Here is a 20,543-nt window from a genome sequence, read left to right on the forward strand (position 1 = left end):
GGAGCGAAGAAAATCAGGGACGTGCAAGAGGCCAGAATTGGAGGAGCACAGAGATCTCGGAGGGTTCTAGGGCTGGAGGAGGTTACAGAGATAGGGAGGGGCGAGGCCATGGAGGGATTTGAAAACAAGGATGAGAATTTTGATATTGAGGTGTTGCCGGACCGGGAGCCAATGTAGGTCAGTGAGCACAGGGGTGATGGGTTAATGGGACTTGGTGTGAGTTAGGATACGGGCCGCAGCGTTTTGGATGAGCTAATGTTTACAGAGGGTGGAAGGCAGGCCAGGAGATCATTGGAATGGTCAAGTCTGGAAGGGGCAGATACGGGCAATGTTACGGAGGTGGAAATAGAGGCCTAGAAATTGGGTTGTGGGTTCGCCAGGGCTGTAGCGCCAGAAATTTTGCGCCAGCGTTAATGCGGTAGCGCCCGACGAAAATTCGGTTGCGCCGGGCCCAGACGGCGGCGGGCGCTAAAGGAGGGTTTTAGCGCCTCAAAACGGGCGTTCAATTGGGTTTTCCGGCGCTAATCCCCCGCTGTGGCACCCGATGCGGTGCGGCAGGCTGGGGAACTGCAGGCCTCCTCCTTCTGTTAAGGAGGAGCTGCCTGCAGCCGACAACTGACCGGCGGATTCCCCCGACATCTGAGCCCGGCACCTCGGGGAAGTGCCGGGCTCGCAGCACACACACATCAGGGCCGCGGGGGGGGTGATGCAGGAGTCCGGGAAGGGAGGTGCGGGCAGGCGGCCGCCGGGAACGCGGCCGGCCGCCGCTCCACCTTTATGCGCCGGCGCAAAGGCGTGTAAGAACCCTTTCCACAATCGTTGGTTGCGCCTGCCACGGGCGAGGCGGGCGCAACTGAATTTGGGCTTGGGGCCGGGTTACCACGGCAACCGGGACGCTGCGCACACCGATGACGTCATCGGTGCCGGCGCAGCGCTACCGGCTAACGCCGATGGTAAGGCCCAAGTCAATTTCAGAAACGGCTATAATTCCAGCGCAATGCCCTCCAGCGCCGCTAATTGGGCGCTAACCCCACTCAATTTCTAGGCCAGAGTGTCTTGGTGATGGAGAGGATATGGGGTTGGAAGCTCAGCTCAGGAACAAATAGGATGCCTAGGTTGCGAACGGTTTGGTTCAGCCTCAGACAGTGACCAGGGAGAGATAGTAAAAAGTACAATTTTTGAATATTAAAAGTTTATTCAATTGCCCACCAGGTTTTGAATCTAACAGTCTGGTTTTGAGGGTTGCTGACCAATGATATAGGGGAATGAAAAGCGAACATTGACTCCTGTATTTTTTAAAAACATGTATTCACAAGTGGGTGGGCCCATCTTGCATTCACATATGTACGAGTAGATTCTTTAATAGGCACGAAGCAGCCAGTTTCACACTTAGTCGTTGATGTGAGCACAGTCGGAAATACTCACAAATACCGTGCACGCTCCGACCAGGATCAACGGGTACCCCAGCTGAAGAGGATGCCAAAGGTAAGTTCCTCTTTGTTTTTGTGAAGCCTGGAACTCTGTCGCCCCGTCTCCACCCCCACCCAAACATTGGGCACCCCCACCCCCACCTCACAGACCTATCTTCTGGAGGCCAAGTGGGCCGATATTGCGGCAGCCCAGAGTCGACAGGCTGATCTCCGGGGTGCCCAAACTCCATCCACAGCTCTCCATCCCAGAGGGCCAGAGCAAGATTTGCAGTGTGACCTGTTGGTATTGCAGAGCTCACTGGATCATTATTATATGCTGTAGCTATATCTTACCTTCTGATAGTTACACCTTGGGGCATAGTACAGGTACACTATCCCTTATCCGAAAGCCTTGAGACCAGCTGAGTTTCGGTTTTCGGAATTTTTCGGATTTCAGAAGGTATTATTATAAGACTGGGAAATGTGTATTTAATATAAATTTTTAAAGTTCAGGCTACCTCTTGCGATTGTTCCGTGTCTCATTCCCCTTCCTGCTTCTCTGGAAAGCCGGATATCGGCTGACTCCTACTAAGCTGGCCCGCAAATCAGGTCGGGGGTCAGGTGGGGGGGGGGGAAAAGAATATCAGATGGGCCGCGGTTCAGGTCGGGGGGGGTCCGGGGGGGTCGGGGTCGGGGGGGGGAGAAAAGAATGTCGGACGGGCCGCGGTTCGGGTCGGGTGGGGTCGGGTGGGGGGGGAGAAAAGAATATCAGACGGGCCACGGTTCGGGTCGGGTCGGGGGGAGAAAAGAATATCGGACGGGCCGCTGCAGCTATCGGACCGGCCGCTGTATTGTTGGGTTCACTCTCCCGGTACCTCCTTCACACTGCCCAGCTCGGCCTGCAATCTCCTACCCAGGAGGGAACTCTGTGACCCTCTGCCCTGCTCAGCGTAAGTCGTGCGCCACTCTGGTCATGTCGTGCGCACGACTTACGCTGAACGAAAAAACTTTCAGTTTTTAGAGGTTTGCGGTTTTCGGAAGTTCGGATAAAGGATAGTCTACCTGTATTATCATTTGCCCTGCTGGCACAGTTTGAGTGCCAGATTGGGTTCTCTAGAGGATGTGGGCAAAATCAAACCTACCAACCCGCTTCCTCTCCCACAAAAGGCAGCAGATGTTAGCTCAATTAAGAATTTTTAAATCTGAGATCAATAGATTATTGCTAACCAAGGGTATCGAGGGATATGGAGCCAAGGTAGGTGAATGGAGTTAGCCGTGATCTCGTTGGATGGTGGAACAGGCCCGAGGGGCTGAATGGCCTACTCCTGTTTCTATAGGCTGGATTTTACCAGCCCTGAGGAGGCGGGTTTGGAGGCGGGACTGCCGGGAAAATGGCAGAAATTGGGAGCGGGTGCAGAGATAGTGGGTGCATTGGTTGCAATACACCAAAATTCCCTGGACTCTGGAGAGGTGCCAGCGGAAAGGAGGGAGACAGAAAGCAGGAAACTATAGACCAGTTAGCCTAACATCTGTCGTTGGGAAAATGCTGGAGTCCTTCATTAAGGAAACAGTAGCAGGGCATTTGGAAAATCATAATGCAGTCCAGCAGGCTATCTTGGATCTGGTACTGTGTAATGAGACAGAATTAATAAATGATCTCATAGTAAAGGATCCTCTAGGAAAGAGTGACATAGCATGGTTGAATTTCAAATTCAGTTAGAGGGTGAGAAAGTTGTATCTCAAACCAGTGTCCTGATCTTAAACAAAGGCAATTACAATGGCATGAGGAGAGAACTGGCTATAGTGGACTGGAAAAATAAATTAAAGGGTAAGACAGTTGAAATGCAGTGGCGGACATTTAAGGAGATATTTCATAACTCTCAACAAACATATATTCCAGTGAGAAAGAAAGATTTTAAGAGAAGGGAGCACCATCCGTGGCTAACTAAGGAAGTAAAGGATGGTATCAAATTGAAAACGAAGGCATACAATGTTGCCAAGATTGGTGGGAGACCAGAGGATTGGGGAATTTTTAAAAACCAGCAAAGGATGATTAAAAAAATAATAAAGAGAGAGAAGATGAATTGTGAGAGTAAACTGACAAGAAATATTAAAACAGATAGTAAGAGCTTCTACAGGTATATAAAAAGGAAGAGAGTAGCTAAAGTAAATGTTGGTCCCTTAGAGGATGAGACTGGGGAATTAATAATGGGGAATGGGGAAATGGCAGAGACTCTGAACAAATATTTGTATTTGTCTTCACGGTAGAAGACACTAACAACATCCCAATAATGGATAATCAAGGGGCCACAGGGAGGGGGGAGCTAAAGACAATCACTATCACTAAGGAAAAAGTACTTGGTAAAATAATGGGACTAAAAGACGACAAGTCCCCTGGACCAGATGGCCTGCATCCCAGGGTCTTAAAAGAAGTGGCTGCAGAGATAGTGGATGCATTGGTTGCAATACACCAAAATTCCCTGGACTCTGGAGAGGTCCCAGTGGATTGGAAAACCACAAATGTAACACCCCTATTTAAGAAAGGAGGGAGACAGAAAGCAGGAAACTATAGACCAGTTAACCTAACATCTGTCGTTGGGAAAATGCTGGAGTCCTTCATTAAGGAAGCAGTAGGTGGGCATTTGGAAAATCATAATGCAGTCCAGCAGAGGCAGCAGTTTTATGAAAGGGAAATCATGTTTAACAAATTTGCTGGAGTTCTTTGAGGATGTAACGAGCAGGGTGGATAAGGGTGAGCCAGTGGATGTGGTGTATTTGGATTTCCAGAAGGCATTCGATAAGGTGCCACATAAAAGGTTACTGCATAAGATAAGAGCTCACAGAGTTGGGGGTAATATATTAGCATGGATAGAGAATTGGCTAACTAACAGAAAGCAGAGAGTCGGAATAAATGGGTCATTTTCCGGTTGGCAAACGGTAACTAGTGGGGTGCCACAGGGATCGGTGCTGGGGCCTCAACTATTTACAATCTACATTAATGACTTGGATGAAGGGACCGAGTGTAATGTAGCCAAGTTTGCGGATGATACAAAGATGGGAAAGCAAGTTGTGTAGAGGACTCAAAGAATCTGCAAAGGGATATAGACAGGCTAAGTGAGTGGGCAAACATTTGGCAGATGGAGTATAATGTGGGAAAGTGCGAGGTTATCCACTTCGGCAGAAAAAATAAAAAAGCAAATTATTATTTAAATGGAGAGAGATTACAAAATGCTACAGTTCAGAGGGACCTGGGGATCCTTGTGCATGAAACACAAAAAGTTAGCATGCAGGTACAGCAAGTAATCAAAAAGGCAAATGGAATGTTGGCCTTTATTTCAAAGGGGTTGGAGTATAAAAGCAGGGAGGTTCTGCTACAACTGTACAGGGTATTGATGAGACCACACCTTGAGTACTAAGTACAGTTTTGGTCTCCTTATTTAAGGAAGGATATACAGGTAGACTATCCTTTATCCGAACTTCCGAAAACCGAAAACCTCTAAAAACCGAAAGTTTTTTCGTTCAGTGTAAGTCGTGCGCACAACATGACCAGAGTGGCGCACGACTTACGCTGAGCAGGGCAGAGGGTCACAGAGTTCCCTCCTGGGTAGGAGATTGCAGGCCGAGCCGGGCAGCGTGAAGGAGGTATACCGGGAGAGTGAACCCAACAATACAGCGGCCCGTCCGATAGCTGCAGCGGCCCGTCCGATATTCTTTTCTCCCCCCGACCCAACCCGAACCGAACCACGGCCCGTCCGATATTCTTTTCTCCCGACCCGACCCCCGACCCGAACCGCGGCCCGTCCGATATTCTTTTCTCCCCCCCGACCCCCCCCCGCCGGACACCCCCGGACACCCCCACCGACCTGAACTGCGGCCCATCCGATATTCTTTTCTCCCCCCCGACCCCCGACCCGAACCGCGGCCCGTCCGGTATTCTTTTCTCCCCCCCAACCACCCCCCCCGGAACCCCCCCGACCTGAACCGCGGCCCGTCCGATATTCTTTTCTCCTCCCCACCCGACCCCCGACCTGATTTGCGGGCCAGCTTAGTAGGAGTCAGCCGATATCCGGCTTTCCAGAGAAGCAGGAAGGGGAATGAGACACGGAACAGTCGCAAGAGGTAGCCTGAACTTTTAAAATTTATATTAATTTTATAAATTTCCCAGTCTTATAATAATACCTTCTGAAATCCGAAAAATTCCGAAAACCGAAACTCAGCTGGTCCCAAGGCTTTCGGATAAAGGATAGTCTACCTGTACTTGCATTGGAGGCAGTTCAGAGACGATTCACTCGGTTAATTCCAGAGATGAGGGGGTTGACTTATGAAGAAAGGTTGAGCAGGTTGGGCCTATACTCATTGGAATTTAGAAGAATGAGAGGTGATCTTATTGAAACATATAAGATACTGAGGGGGCTCGACAAGGTAGATGCAGAGAGGATGTTTCCCCTCGTGGGGAAATCTAGAACTCGGGGGCACAGTTTTAGAATAAAGGGTCGCCCTTTTAGAACTGAGATGAGGAGGAATTTCTTCTCACAGAGGGTCGTAAATTTGTGGCATTCTCTGCCCCAGAGAGCTGTGGAGGCTGGGTCATTAAATACATTTAAGGTGGAGATAGACAGATTTTTGCAAGATAAGGGAGTGAAGGGTTATGGGGAGCGGGCAGGGAAGTGGCTTTGAGCCCAAGATCAGCCATGATCTTATTGAATGGCGGAGCAGGCTCGAGGGGCCAAGTGGCCTATTCCTGCTCCTATTTCTTATGTTCTTATGTTCTAAAAGGCAGCTGTATTTCATGACATTTACAACTCCCACGGTTGCCATGGCTACATCACATTTACAGGTCATTAAGGCTCGGGGACAGATGTTCAAGCTCTGCTGATTTTAGATTGTGATTGAATTAAATTAAATGTGTTTTGAAATACTTATCACTGGGGATATTGAAATCCTGTATCAAAAATGGCATTAAGATAATATGTACTGTAGTTTTATAAATGGATTTAGATAGTCAGATGTATATTTAGGTTCAGCTTTGAATGCTCACCTTTTTTCCATTGACCATAGCACAAAGCTAATGCCGATATTAAAAGATCACAAAAATTATTACCTACTCATCAGTGGGGTTAAATAACCAAAGGACTTTGTCATTTGGAGCGGACTGAATTAAATCCGTGAGCCTGGCTGTGTTACATACAGTTACATGGAGGTCTACAGGATATACTTGCTCTCGAGGCAGTTCAGAGAAGGTTCACTCGTTTAATTCCAGAGATGAGGGGGTTGACTTATGAGGAAAGTTTGAGTAGGTTGGGCCTCTACTCATTGGAATTCAGAAGAATGAGAGGCGATCTTATCGAAACATATAAGATTGTGAGGGGGCTTGATCGGGTGGATGCGGTGAGGATGTTTCCACTGATGGGTGAGACTAGAACTAGGGGGCATAATCTTAGAATAAGGGGCTGCCCTTTCAAAACTGAGATGAGGAGAAACTTCTTCACTCAGAGGGTAGTAAATCTATGGAATTTGCTACCTCAGAGAGCTGTGGAAGCTGCGACATTAAATAAATTTAAAACGGAGATAGACAGTTTCCTAGCAGATAAGGGAATTAGGGGTTACGGGGAGAGGGCAGGGAAGTGGACGTGAGTCTAGGTTCGGATCAGCCATGATCCTATTGAATGGCGGAGCAGGCCCGAGGGGCCGTATGGCCTAGTCCTGCTCCTACTTCTTATGTTCTTATAGAAACAGGCCATTCGGCCCAACTGGTCAATGCTGGTGTTTACGCTCCACATGAGCCGACTCCCACCAAGACTGGGAATCAAGCTTAGAAATGTAATTAGTATTTAAAATGGTGTAGTGGGTGCCCCTTGATGGCTCACTTGGAACATTCACTGCCCACAGTGAAACTGAAAACCATTCATTGGCTGTGAAACGCCTGAGGATGTGGGGAGGCTTCACTGACTGAGCTATATAAAGCAGGAAGGTCCCAGGTTCAACCTCTAGTTTGTGGTGAGTTAGTTAGTTGACCTCAGCCAGGGCATCAGAGAGCATCAACAGTGGGCCTCGCACACCTGGGCTGGAGAGATGACAACTGAGCCTGGATTCCCGCACCTGATAGCTACAGGAAACTTTGGTTTATCCGGAGGTTAACTGTCCGGAATGCTCGAGCCACCGGCAAAAATTAGGAGCCGTTTCGTTAGGTTTTTTTTCTTTTCGTTGCTTTTTTCTCAACAATCAAGCTCTGCAAGGTCTCGCTAAAGCTGTTGCTAAGCTACAGAGACGCTTGCAAGGTACAGCCGACTGTTTAGAAGCACAGGGTTTGTTGCCAGATACGGAGCTCAAAATCTCCGTATGTTTCAACATTAGCGCTGGTTTGTCCGGCAGTTTTGATGGGACGGCAACAGCTCGGTCCCGTCGGTGCCGGATAGCACAAAGTTTCCTGTATCTAGCGACATCTGCTGTAAAGTGCTTGCCCAATGAGGATAGACTTAAGTTTGGGTATGACGTCATTCGTAGCCTGCCGACACTCACTGGATTGTAAAGTATGTCCATACGGGCGAGGTCCGAGATGGCAGCTGGCCCGTAGGGAGCTGTAGCCAATCATGAGTTTGAGAAGAAGGGGGAAATGAAAAAAGGAAGGAAATATTCATTAAAACATAACTATTTACAGTTTGGCAGAGTACTGTGCACATGTCAATGACTGACTAGTACAGTATTGTACTTGTGTCTTGTTAGAGTGTAGTATCATCTCCTGACCATAGAGAGGCACTGTGCATCATTTGATAAAATATCAAACAACCCCAGTCCACGAGAACTTGGTTATCATCTCAAGGCTAACACTGAGTTATTGCATTTTGTGCTTATTATTCTTTGCTAATACTAAAAATGTCATAACAGTGCTACAACTTCATTAACTTAAAATATACAAAAGATGATGGAACCACAAAGTGACCTTGAGAGGAATGAAGCAGTACAAATTGTATTTGTTCCCTCTGTTCCCCCACATTAGTTTAAAAAATCTAGAAAATAAAAAACTGACCATGAAGCTGTCAGATTGTCATAAAAACTCAACTGGTTCACTAATGTCCGTTAGGGAAGGTAACCCGCTGACCTTACCCAATCTGGCCTATATGTGACTCCAGTTCCACATCAACATGGTTGATGCTTAACTGTCCTCTGAGGTGGCCAAGGAAGCCACTCAGTTGTATCAAACTGCTACACTGCGGTTCAAGAAGGCAGCCCACTGTCACCTTCTCAGGGCAACTAGAGATGGTCAATAAATGCTGGACTTGCCAATGACGCACACACCCCGTGAATGAATTTTAACAAAAGACTGTCCCGAGGAGACGCCAAGCAGAAGCTCAGGCACCTTGTCAGAGGGAATAAAGAAAATAGGCAGGTAGATTACCCAGAGCCATATACTTGCCATGGGGGAATCAGGAAAGGCCTGGCAACAGGTTACTTACCTCCCCTCTCTGCTGTGGAATGATCCAGAAGTGCCTGAAGATGCAAGAAAATTAAGGGGGATAGAAAAGGAAATGTTGGTAACATAGCTGAAAAAAGACAGCATCTTTGAATTAAAATCTTGCAGGTGAAATTCATCATGTTGATCATTTTAGTCAGTGAAAGGGCTGGAGCAACTCTACATGACATTTTCTGTTTTGTATTCAACAAAATGTTCTATGAGTGGATTTTCAACCTCTTTTGTTTTGGAGGTGAAGTATTGTGGAGAGAGCTTTAAGGTACCCACAATCTTTTCTTTGGATCTGTGATATTCACTGGTTATATGAAAGGAAGGAAGGAACTTGCATTTATATAGCGCCTTTCACGACCTCAGGATGTCCCAAAGTGCTTTACAGCCAACACAGTACTTTTGAAGTGTAGTCACTGTTTTAATGTAGGAAACGCAGCAGCAATTTACACACAGCAAGGTCCCACAAACAATAGCGTGATAATGACCAGACAATCTGTTTTTAGTGATGTTGGTTGAAGGATAAATATTGCCCAGGACACCCAGAGACCTCCCCTGCTCGTCTTCTAAGTAGTGGCACGGGATCTTTTACGCCCACCTGTTTAACGTCTCATCTGAAAGACGGCACCTCTGACAGTCCAGCACACCCTCAGTACTACACTGAAGTGTCAACCTAGCTTATGTGTTCAAGTCTCTAGAGTGGAACTCAAATCCACAACCTTCTGACTCAGAGGCAAGAGTGTGACCACTGATCCACAGCTGACACAAAGTAGCACAGAGTCATAAGGCAGAAAGACAATCATGTTAAGGGTGAAGCAAATGCAAACCATCACTCACAGTATGGCCAGACTCTGCCCATTCGGCATTCCTTTCATAACTGGCACTTTGTTCAGACATCTTTGGGGAAATAGAATTTGTAACAGTATTGACAAGAGAAAGAAAAGCCCATCCATCGGTAAAGACCGTTACCTCATGCATAAAGAGGTTCTGTACAATACCTGACCACAAGGATGATTGATGATATTGGAGCTTTCTTGGTTAATCCACCATCCAGTGAGTTGCACTTAATATTGATCCTCTCCACCTACACTTGTTTGTTTGTCTTATAGACGTTTACCACTTGTTCTAACAGTGCCATCTGAGACCCATAAAACATTGCAGTATAAATACAGATAAAGCCAGATCCCTGACTAAAACAAGCGTCAGACATACATGTAGCTTGTGCTAAATACGACAGTGTAATATTTTATTTAAAGCTCATACAATCTTGCAGCTAAGACATTTTGTGTGTAATAATAATGAAAAATCATTTTGAGACAGTTAAAAATGAGTAATGTTCATGTTTTCTAGGTATCGATCCTGGGGCAGTGTGGCAGTATGGCTCTTTACCAGTGTATTATCTGCATCAATGGGCATTTGTCTGCTGTACATTGATACAACTTACTACGAAGCTAAGAAACTTCTACAGACCTCCCTCTGTTTGCCACTTGATCTCTACATGAGAGAAATGTATTAATGCTTCACGGTACAGGAGGAAACCTGCTCCCAGTGGAATATTTTCAAACTCAGAGGTTGCACTTTATTTTCAAGGAAATGCTTTCTCCATTCTATTAATGAAGCTTATAAGCACTCACTAACTACAGTGCCGTGTTTGCGTGTGTGTGTGTAATGAATACTGATAGGATGATCTCATCTGCATAGGTGAAATCGAAGTAATAGAATTACATGGAATTTTTACATAGAATTACATAGAGTCTACAGCACAGAAGCAGGCCATTCGTCACAACTGGTCAATGCCGGTGTTTATATTCCACATGTAATTCAACGGCATTATTGTCGAATCCCCCACCATCAACATCCTAGGGGTCATCATTGACCAGAAAATTAACTGGACCAGCCACATAAATGCTGTGGCTACACGAGCAGGTCAGAGACTGGGTATTCTGTGGCGAATGATTCACCTGCTGACTCCCCAAAGCTTTTCCAGCATCTACAAGGCACAAGTCAGGAGTTTGATTAAATACTCTCCACTTGCCTGGATGAGTGCAGCTCCAACAACACTCAAGAAGCTCAACACCATCCAAGACAAAGCAGGCCCACATGATTGGCATCCCATTCACCACCCTAAACATTCACTCCCTCCACCACCGGCACACCGTGTCTGCAGTGCGCACCATCTACAAGATGCACTGCAGAAACTCGGCAAGGCTTCTTCGGCAGCACCTCCCAAACCCGTGACCTCTACCACCTAGGACAAGGGCAGCAGGCGCATGGGAACACCACCACCTCCAAGTTCCCCTCCAAGTCACACACCATCCTGACTTAGAAATATATCGCCATTCCTTCATCGTCGCTGGGTCAAAATCCTGAAACTCCCTCCCTAACAGCACTGTGGGAGCACCTTCACCACACGGACTGCAGAGGTTCAAGGAGGTGGCTCACCACCACCTTCTCGAGGGCAACTAGGGATGGGCAATAAATGCTGGCCTTGCCAACAAAGCCCACATCCCATGAATGAATAAAACAAAAATGTGCCTCTTCCATCTCTAATTACCTCTTCCCACCCTGCCCCCCTCCCAGTATCCCTCTATTCCCTTCTCCCCCGTGCATGCATCAAGCCTTCTCTTAGATGCATCAATGCTTTCTGCTTCAATCACTTTATCTGGCAACGAGTTCCACATTCTCGCCACTCTCTGTGTAATTCTGTGAAAATATAAGTTGACTTTAAGACCATTCAGAGTGCAGCATTACGGTTATCATAAGTTTACATATACATCCTGATTACTGGGAGACCCATTTTATACTCATGCCAAACATTTTGCTAACATTAACAACTGGAGGAAAATATATTCCATTGTTTGCTTAGCGACAGACCACGACATCAAAGAGCACCATTGTGACCGCTTCCAGTAATGAGAAGTCTAGTGACAGTTATTTCAGCAACAGGTCTCTATCCACTAATCCATCAGGAGACCTGACCTACTTTTTCATTAATGTCTCTGTCCAAGTACTAAAGAGGAATTTCAACAAGTGCCACTAACAGTCAAAGTGTGCACTTCCCTGCCCTGGCCCTGACCATAATTAGAAGAAAGCCCAAGGATATTTTTCTGAGATTGGCAATATGTTGTCCTCTAGAATGGTATTCATTGATAATGTATAGGTCACAGCATGTGTGCCACTATTTTAGAATCTTATTGTTTTTGCATCGGTGAAGATTTACAAATGCTGACTCCTTTAATAATTGTCAGAAGTGGAATTCCTATCCCACGAATAATGGGACGGATTAAACAATGCTGCTTAGCATGCTATCAAACAGCATTAGCAACATGGATTGCAGCACTCTTGCTATCTACTGGTACTGTTCTGGGAATAAATTGGACCCCATTGCTTTTTAACTACTTCAAAACATATGCTAATGTTTGGAACATTTTATCAAACATACGTGAAGGTTAAAAATGTTTCTGCTCAGTTGGAAAATATTATTTTTGTTCTATGAATTATTCTCTGCCTATTTACAAAACTACACATTCTACTTTATGTAACAAAAGCAAAATACTGCTGATGCTGGAAGTCTGAAATAAAAACAGAAAATGCCGGAAATACTCAGCAGGTCAGGCAGCATCTGTGGAGAGAGAAACAGAGTTAACGTTTCAGATCGAGAACTTCTGATGAAAGGTCATCGACCTGAAGTGTTAACTCTGTTTCGCTCTCCACAGGTGCTGCCTGACCTATTTCATGTAATATTAATTTGGCCATTCAATACAAAATGTTTGTGCTGGTTCTGAGTTCTTTTTCTCATTTTCAGTATAAATCTAATTTTAAAATGCCACTATCTCTTCACCAGTACTGTCCATATTGATCCATGTAAGTGCATCACATTGGAACCTTCCCCAGCCTTACCCTTGGAGGGGCTTCACACATTCTTTCAAGGCGGCTGAATTGCACATGTGAATATTAACAGCATTCATCCATTTAAACAAAGGAATAACAAAGATATTTTAATATTAACATTAATATCTATAGAAAAAAAGCAATTTGTAACCCATTATTAATTGTGTGGAATCTTTGTAACTTTTTACTTCAACTTAGTAAATTGCCTGTAGTGTTGCCGACAGTCAGTTGATGAACATAAGGTTTTTTTTATACACAAGGTGGCAACAGAGTTTGAAGAGAGAATTCAAAAACTCACTCCACAGACCCTCTTCGTGTCCAGAACCAGAAACTACATTGTGACAACTGACCTTAGAAACATTGAATGGGAAACGTTGACATGGCAATTTCTAATGGTAAATGTTGACCGAAAAATGTGACACAAACCATGACAACTGGAAATAAGGTTTGCGTACGGGGAGTGCAAGATTTGTATTAAAATACTAGTGTATCTCCGTGGCTTTGCCCACAGATAGTTCGGACAAAGCGAATTTCCCTCAGAGTGCATGAAGCGAGGCTGCTGGTGAAGGTATGGGACTGCTGGAGCGCCATCTAGTGGTAGAAGTGTGCAACTGCAGGTGTGACTGTGTCACAGAAAGGTGATGCTCAAATAATAAAAATGCAACAGCCCTCGCAAATACAGTATATTTCATGTATGACCACAGCATCCACCCTAAACATTTAAATGCCAGGCTCAGAGGTACAAGCCAGGTGCAGTTGAAGTCCTGCCCCATAGTACTTTCACCAGTTGAACAGTAGTACAGGAAATTAGAGCTGCATATATTTTATCACATAGAAATATGTTCATGTAATTTGAGACCAATTTCTTTTTAAACTTTCTCTGTGAGCAACACCACAGGACCACCACTGTATACACCCAAAGACTACAACAACACATTTAGTTAGAGCCTTTAAGAAGAAAAACATTCCAAGGCGCTTGACAGAAGCATAATCAGACAAAAATTGATGCTGAGCCAAAGGAGGAGATATTAGGAGGGGTAACTAAAAGCTAGGTCAAAGAGATAGGTTTTAAGGAGGGTTATATTAAATCAAAAGTATGATTCCTGTAAAAAGTATTTAAAAAATAAAATCAGTTGCCTATTAAAAAGAAATCGTGGCAGTGCGACTGCAGATATCTGTTACGGTTTTCTTTGAAAAATATGCATAAAATAAAGCAGGGCCTGGGCTAAAAGATCCAGCGGGTTTAGGGAGGGAGTCACGCAGTATGCAAAGGGCGGGGTGCAGCCAGTGGGGGACGTTTGCAGTTGTCGCCTGGGATGGCTGCACCAAGAGATGGGATCGCAGCTGTGGTCACAGTGGGCACAGCCAGGACATGTCTGAACAGAGAGGAGAGCCATTGTGGGTCGGGGGCTTAGCTGGGCGCTGGCTGCGTGAGACATCAGCCCATGAACCGGTGGCTACATTTTCTTTTAAATAGAGACTGGTGCTCGTGGGATCAGGTGCAAGATATCAGCCACATCACACAACGGGGGGGCGTCGGGTGGTGACGGAGATTACGGTAGCATGGGTTGGACAGCATAAAAAGGAAAGAAAGACTTGCATTTATATAGCAACTTTCGCAACCTCAGGTCATCCCAAAGCGCTTTACAGCCAATGAAGTACTTTTGAAGTGTCGTTACTGTTGTAATGGAAATGCGGCACAGCAAGCTCCCGCAAGCTATGATAATGATAGGGGATAACTCCCCTGCTCTTCTTCAAAATAGTGCCATAGGATCTCTTACGTCCATCTGAGAGAGCAAACGGGTCCTCAGTTTAACGCCTCATTCGAAAGATAGCACCTCCAACAGTGCAGTACTCGCTCAGCTTTGCACTGACGTGTTAGCCTAGATATTCTGCTCATATCTCTGGAGTGGGACTTGAACCCACAACCTTATCACCTGGGCTGGGATGGAGGCAATGGGACACAAGTCAGTGACAAAACAGCAACTAGGAATGGGCAATAAATACGGCCTTGCTAGTGTCACCCACATCCTGAGAACAAACTTTAAAAATGATTCGAGGTACAGGCACAACACTGCAGCACAGTCTGGTAATACAGCTTCTGAAGCTGCACAGAACTAAGAGTTACTAATATGTTTTTCCATCGTTTGCCCTGCTGTTGATTGACAGTGTCTTGTAATGGTACTAAGCATGTTACCTACTGAGACAGCATCCACGCTAAGGGAACATTTAATCATTCATCGTTTTTCCCAGAACTTGCTTCAATAAGCCAGATGATAAGTATTATATGAGCTGGACTGTTTGTGCTCTTTCAGCAGCTTGATATATGGTAGCATAAATGTCAACTCATTTATTAAAATGCGAAACCTGAAGTGTAAATGACATCTGATAAAGTTGACTGTGCAGACTTTAATAATGGAGCGGTGAAGATTCTTGTATCTTCAAAGTGTGTGACAGTAATGGCAAAGAGAGCTGCTCAAAGTGAATCTCACAAAGTGCAACTTTATGTGGCCTACTTTCAGACTTTACTCCTTTCAGATTTAAAAAAGAGAAATGGCAAGAGAGGTTTTCCTATGAATTTTGTCTGAGAGATTATTGATTTTTAAACTCAAATGTCACTTTCAGATTCAGCAGAGTACCAGCTTGGTATGATATGCATCACAACCGAAGTGTCTTCAGAACAAATCTGTAAGGGGTGGGGGAAGCTTTGAAGCTTTAGAAATATGTTTGATGATTATTTACTTAGGGTTCACCCCAACCTTTTTGTAAATGCCATGTGATTAGTCGAAACAGACATCTGTATTTATTCATCTAGATCTTAAGACTTTCTGGCCCCGCTCCCTCCACTGTTGGGGGGAAAAATTTGGTTGCTTTGTGCCTCCCGTTAGCACCCTGGGTGCTAATGGGGCGCAAAGCAACTAGCGCCCGGGTGCGGCGATGTTTGCGCTGCTCGCGAAATTGATCAGACATTTTGCGGCGGCGCTAAACACTACTGCCACGATTTCCTGCGCCCGCAGATCGTGACGTCAGTCGAGCGTGCAACGCTCCGGTAGTGCCCAGACCGGATATTGAGTGGCACCCCCTGCCTTTCCGCTCGCCACTAGCAACGATAGGTTGAGGGGAACATTTTGCAGTTGGGAAGGGACTGGGGGAGCGCTATTTAAAGGCAACCGCTTCCTGCCTTTTATTGTCAGCGACATTTTTGCACCATGCATTCTGAGAGAGAGAGAGAGAGAGAGACTTCTGGAGAGATTCAACGCTGTGTGAAGGAGTTTTGGGTGACTGAGCAGCACTTTGCAGCTTCATTTTGATTTGACCTTCTTTGCATCGATTTAGAAGAGACTATGGGGGCTGCACTCTGAGCTCTTTGCCTGGGCCTCTCCATTGTTCTTTCCAACAGATTTGATGTACAGGTCTCTCCAGGCCGAGAGTCAAGGCTGCAATGAGCAGGGTGTGGATGGAGAGCAAGATCGACCCTCCCCTTTAAGAACTGGCCGGCGCCAGTGTGTCTGTGTTCCATTGTTAACTGACATCACATGAGCTTCGCCAGCGCTCTGAGGTAGCGCCTCGCTCCTCGGTGTTAGCGCCTTAAGAGAGGTGTGAAGCACCTGATTTAGCACTTCAATCAACTCCGGGGGTGATATAAGCCAAGTTTACAGTTGGAGGCGATAATTAGTGCCAGGCACTAAACTTTGCACCTGACCGATAATTGCACCCCAAACAGGGCGATACCGAATTTCTCCCCCTTGGTGTCTTATTATAAACACCATTATTTCAGAGTTGTTTGAAGGTTTAGTTCATCGGGGAATGGTGTGTAGTTAGAAATAAGATGTGAAGATTTATAGAAAAGAGCAACAGTCCTTCGCCAACCAACACAGATTAACTGGTCAATCATCGTTGCTGTTTGTGGGATCTTGCTGTGTGAAAAATAGATGTCACTTTTGCTTACATTGCCAACAGTTACTGTATTTAAAAGTAACATTGAATGTGAAGTGCTTTGAAATATTTCTGATAGATGGGATAAGATGTTATATAAATGCAAGTCTTTTTATTTTCAATTTAAATGTTCCAACGGTGAAGGGTATATTTTGTTAAGCTGCATACTGTTGTCACATATTTGTGTAGGCTTTTCAATCTTCCCTGTCATGCATAAAAAATGTACATTGTCCAGCATTATACTTGAAGGATTGAATCACCTAGCCCTAAGGTGCTATGCCACTGACTGGTAGGATCTGGGTTTCCACCTAAGATTACACACGTAATGACTTTGTTACTTTGACCCTGTTGTCACAAGGTGCTGAGTGGAGGTGAGTTAGTTCCCCACATGGAGGGAAACAGAGTCTGATGCGGAATCACCCTGAGCTACTCTAGCCCACTTCCCAGTGAATGGTTTTAGAGGGGCATTGACAAAGAAAGCAGTTGTCCACCCTCCCTCTCAGCCAAGGATGGTGCATAGTACGGAGAGGCCAAGAGAGAAGGGAAAGGGGATAAATACTTTATGAAAAGAAATGCTTCTTCACTCTTTATTCAAACACTTTAAATCTACTTGGGGTACTTTAAGATCAAGCAGGGAACTGCTCCAGTCAGTGCCCTGCTCCAGTCAGTGCCGTGCTCTTAAGTGTTGGAATAAATACTTTAGAATTCCTACATTAAATGATTTCTGTCATTATGATTACTCATATGCATTCAGTCTGTGAAGTAGGGAGAAAATCTATCCAGGAGCGTTAGATGCAAAAAGAGGACAGGATAAGAAACCGTTAGATCAAGTGACATTAGCAGCTACACGAAACAGAACTAGGGTGGAATGAGAAACCATTGGCAGACCTGTGAGAAAAGCCATTCTTTACATTTTCTTAAACGTTAAGTTATTCTGTATACGTCTAGGTGATCCCTGTGGCATTGGTTGCAAGCTGAAGAGGAGGTGTGTTCAGTGGGGACCTGGGGAAGAGGTTTGTTTTAAGTTGGGTACATTTCCTGGCACATCCAAGACTAGAACAGGTAGAGAGCGCATCCCAAGAAGGCAGGACTCGAAGTTGGACCAGAACCTGGCTGGAGCACTCTGTGTGGGTTTGCAAAGGAGGGAGCAGGAAATAAGTGAAGGTGCCACGTCTGAGTACAGGCTAGGGTTTACAACCCGTTCGGTGCATAGAATCATAGAAAGTAACAGCACGGAAGGAGGCCGTTTCGGCCCATCGTGTCCGTGCCGTCCAACATTGCAAAGAAAAAGTACAGATACTGTGCAAAAACAAGATAAATTTCTATTGATGACTTTATGTTTTTAGAATAGGCCAAAGGCTGGGATTATTAAACTTGTTAAGGGCAGCTGTGGGTAAAAGCAGCATTCTTGCCCTGAGCTATAGTGAATAACAGGATCCCATTGTATTTGTACAGGGTTTACACCCATCGTTTGCATCACAACTGCACAAAGGACAGATCCTCATCAATCTGGGAGCTCTTTGCCTGAATAGCATTGCAAGCATTTTCCTCCATTTGTTATCTGTGAAAGGCAGGAGGAGGGGATTATACAAGGTTATGTTGTGTCTCATCCCATCAAACACGGGCCAAGGTCAACACCATTATTTCACCATCCATGAGGCGTCAGATTGTACCAGAACTGATCATTTTTAATTCATTTGCCTAAGTGTGCACTTCTGGATATCTTCCTCCTTGAAGCACTTCTAATGCTTGCCTGGCATTGTGCAGGGAACTTTCAGAAGACACAAGACACACTTTTTTTCATGGATTTCTCTATGCAGTATAAATAATGCATATATATCTATAAATATACAGATTTTCAGTCGCATCATTGAACAAGTGGTGCAAAAATCTACTTGGCAGTTCTTTGCCCTCCCCCACTCCACCCGCAGTCGAAATCAGCAGCAGTATGGGACTACTTTAATGTGAGCGGTGCTTTTCCTTCATTTTAAACAAGTTGACGTAAGAAAACTACTAGGCACTTGGTCTAAGCGTCAAACAAAGCTTTAATCAACTGTTTTACAACATGGAGGTCTAGTTGTGTCCTTCACTAGTTCCTGTTAAGAATGTCCTGCGCAAGCTGGGCCCGTGCCTGAGTATTTATACTCTCCCTGGACAGCGCCACCCGTAGGCTGCTCAGTATTATTTCATAAGTCTTTCTTTCATGAATGACTGATTCATGTCACAAGTTAACTTTCTGTTGTTTTTGTTTTAGTACTGTTGAGGGATGTCAGTGTTGGAGAATGGAACACTTCCCCATCCAGACTCGGGATCAGGAACTCCATAGTTTATGGAAACGTGGGGCAGATGCAGAATAAAGCTCTTCCGTCTTTGCCCACAACATCAGAAGATGACCCCCCCTACTCTACCAGGGTGGCACTTCCATCACCTCTCTGAATTAGATTGACAATTTCATGCTAAATTATGGGCAATATTATGCTGTGGGTTTGTACTTATTGGAAACTGACCCCAGACTCTCCAAACTAATTTCCCCTAAAACCTTTTAGTTGGTGGAGAAAGGAGACATCTATTGCATCAGCCGAGCTTGAATCTGAACCCTGAATAAAGGGACAGTCTTCCAACTCACTGCAACACCCAGTCCCTGTGAGAGTCCTGTTTTAAATGTTGAATAGGTGTACAAATTAAACCTTGATGCACATAACGATGTCCTCTAAATATCAAGAATGTACATTCTAAATATATACTTTTAGTGTGCGTGCCCTTTAAACTTCTGCGCATGCGCGGTATTTACAATGTAAAAGCCGGTGAGCAGCCTACGTGGGACCTTTCAGATTAATGCACGACCACGTGCGCACACACCTTAGCGGGAACCTTGCTCATAACTACAGTACACATTGATTTATATCCCTACAACCCTCTGAGATAGCTGTGCTCCTTCAATTCTGGCCTCTTTGCCATCCCCGATTTTAATCGTCCCACCATTGGTGGCCGTGCCTTCAGCAGCTTTGGCCCCAAGCTCTGGAATTCCCTCCCTAAATCTCTCTGCCTCGCTACCTCTCCTCCTTTAAGACCTGTGGTAAACCACTGTTATAGTTATCACTGTATATTGTTCTCACTGTCACATCACTACACGAGGTCGCCTCTTGTCGCACTGTTATACCTGGGCTGACCACCTCCGACTCCGCCCATTACCTGCCCAGGTATAAAGGTAGCTGACTGGCTAGTATTCCTCCCTGTTGGATCGGATCACCCACGAGGGTGGGCTCTGTTATTTAGCCAATAAAAACCTTCAGTTACGTTCTTAACTCGTCGCCTTTTATTGGACTAATTGATAGGCATATCAAGACCCTCCTTAAAACCTACCTCTTTGACCAAGCTTTTGGTCATTTGCCCTAACATTTCTTTATGTGGCAAATTTTGTTTGATAACGCTCCTGTGAAGCACCTTGGAATGTTTTACTACATTAAAGGTGCTATATAAATGCAAGTTATTGTTGTTTACAGCACATCAAACAAGTGTGAGCTATGTGCTCGAGGAATGGATGAAGTGAGATAAGAAATTAACTTCAAACTCAAACTTGATTGATAAAAATGGCTGAGAAACTAACATAATGTTCATAACTTGCACCACAAATTAAAGAACACGTCATTGGAATTCAAATAACACGTCATTCTCCCAATATTACTAATGCACTAGTGGCTGCTTTTATTATTAATGACTGGTTGCTAACATTTTAGTTCCCCTGTGGAACCAGTCAGCATCTCCTACAGGTGTGGGTAAAGTACAAATGGATCAATGACACAGATAAACATTACCTCTGACAAATTAGCTGTGAGACAAACTAATTG

General features: G+C 45.1%; 1 protein-coding gene across 1 annotated transcript in view; it reads left to right on the top strand.

Annotated features, from left to right (window-relative positions):
* Positions 1–20,000, top strand: part of LOC147102483 (EF-hand calcium-binding domain-containing protein 5-like) — a 197,148-nt gene extending 177,148 nt beyond the window's left edge. The window contains exon 20 of the mRNA XM_085965119.1: positions 10,219–20,000. Within this exon, the coding sequence (XP_085821245.1) occupies positions 10,219–10,370 (152 nt within the window). The 3' untranslated portion in view covers positions 10,371–20,000. The remainder of the gene's footprint in view (positions 1–10,218) is intronic.
* The last annotated feature ends 543 nt before the right edge of the window (positions 20,001–20,543 follow it).

The sequence above is a fragment of the Somniosus microcephalus genome, chromosome 22, assembly GCF_052327205.1.
Source record: "Somniosus microcephalus isolate GS21.2 chromosome 22, FLI_Smic_1.0, whole genome shotgun sequence".
Classification (NCBI taxonomy): domain Eukaryota; kingdom Metazoa; phylum Chordata; class Chondrichthyes; order Squaliformes; family Somniosidae; genus Somniosus; species Somniosus microcephalus.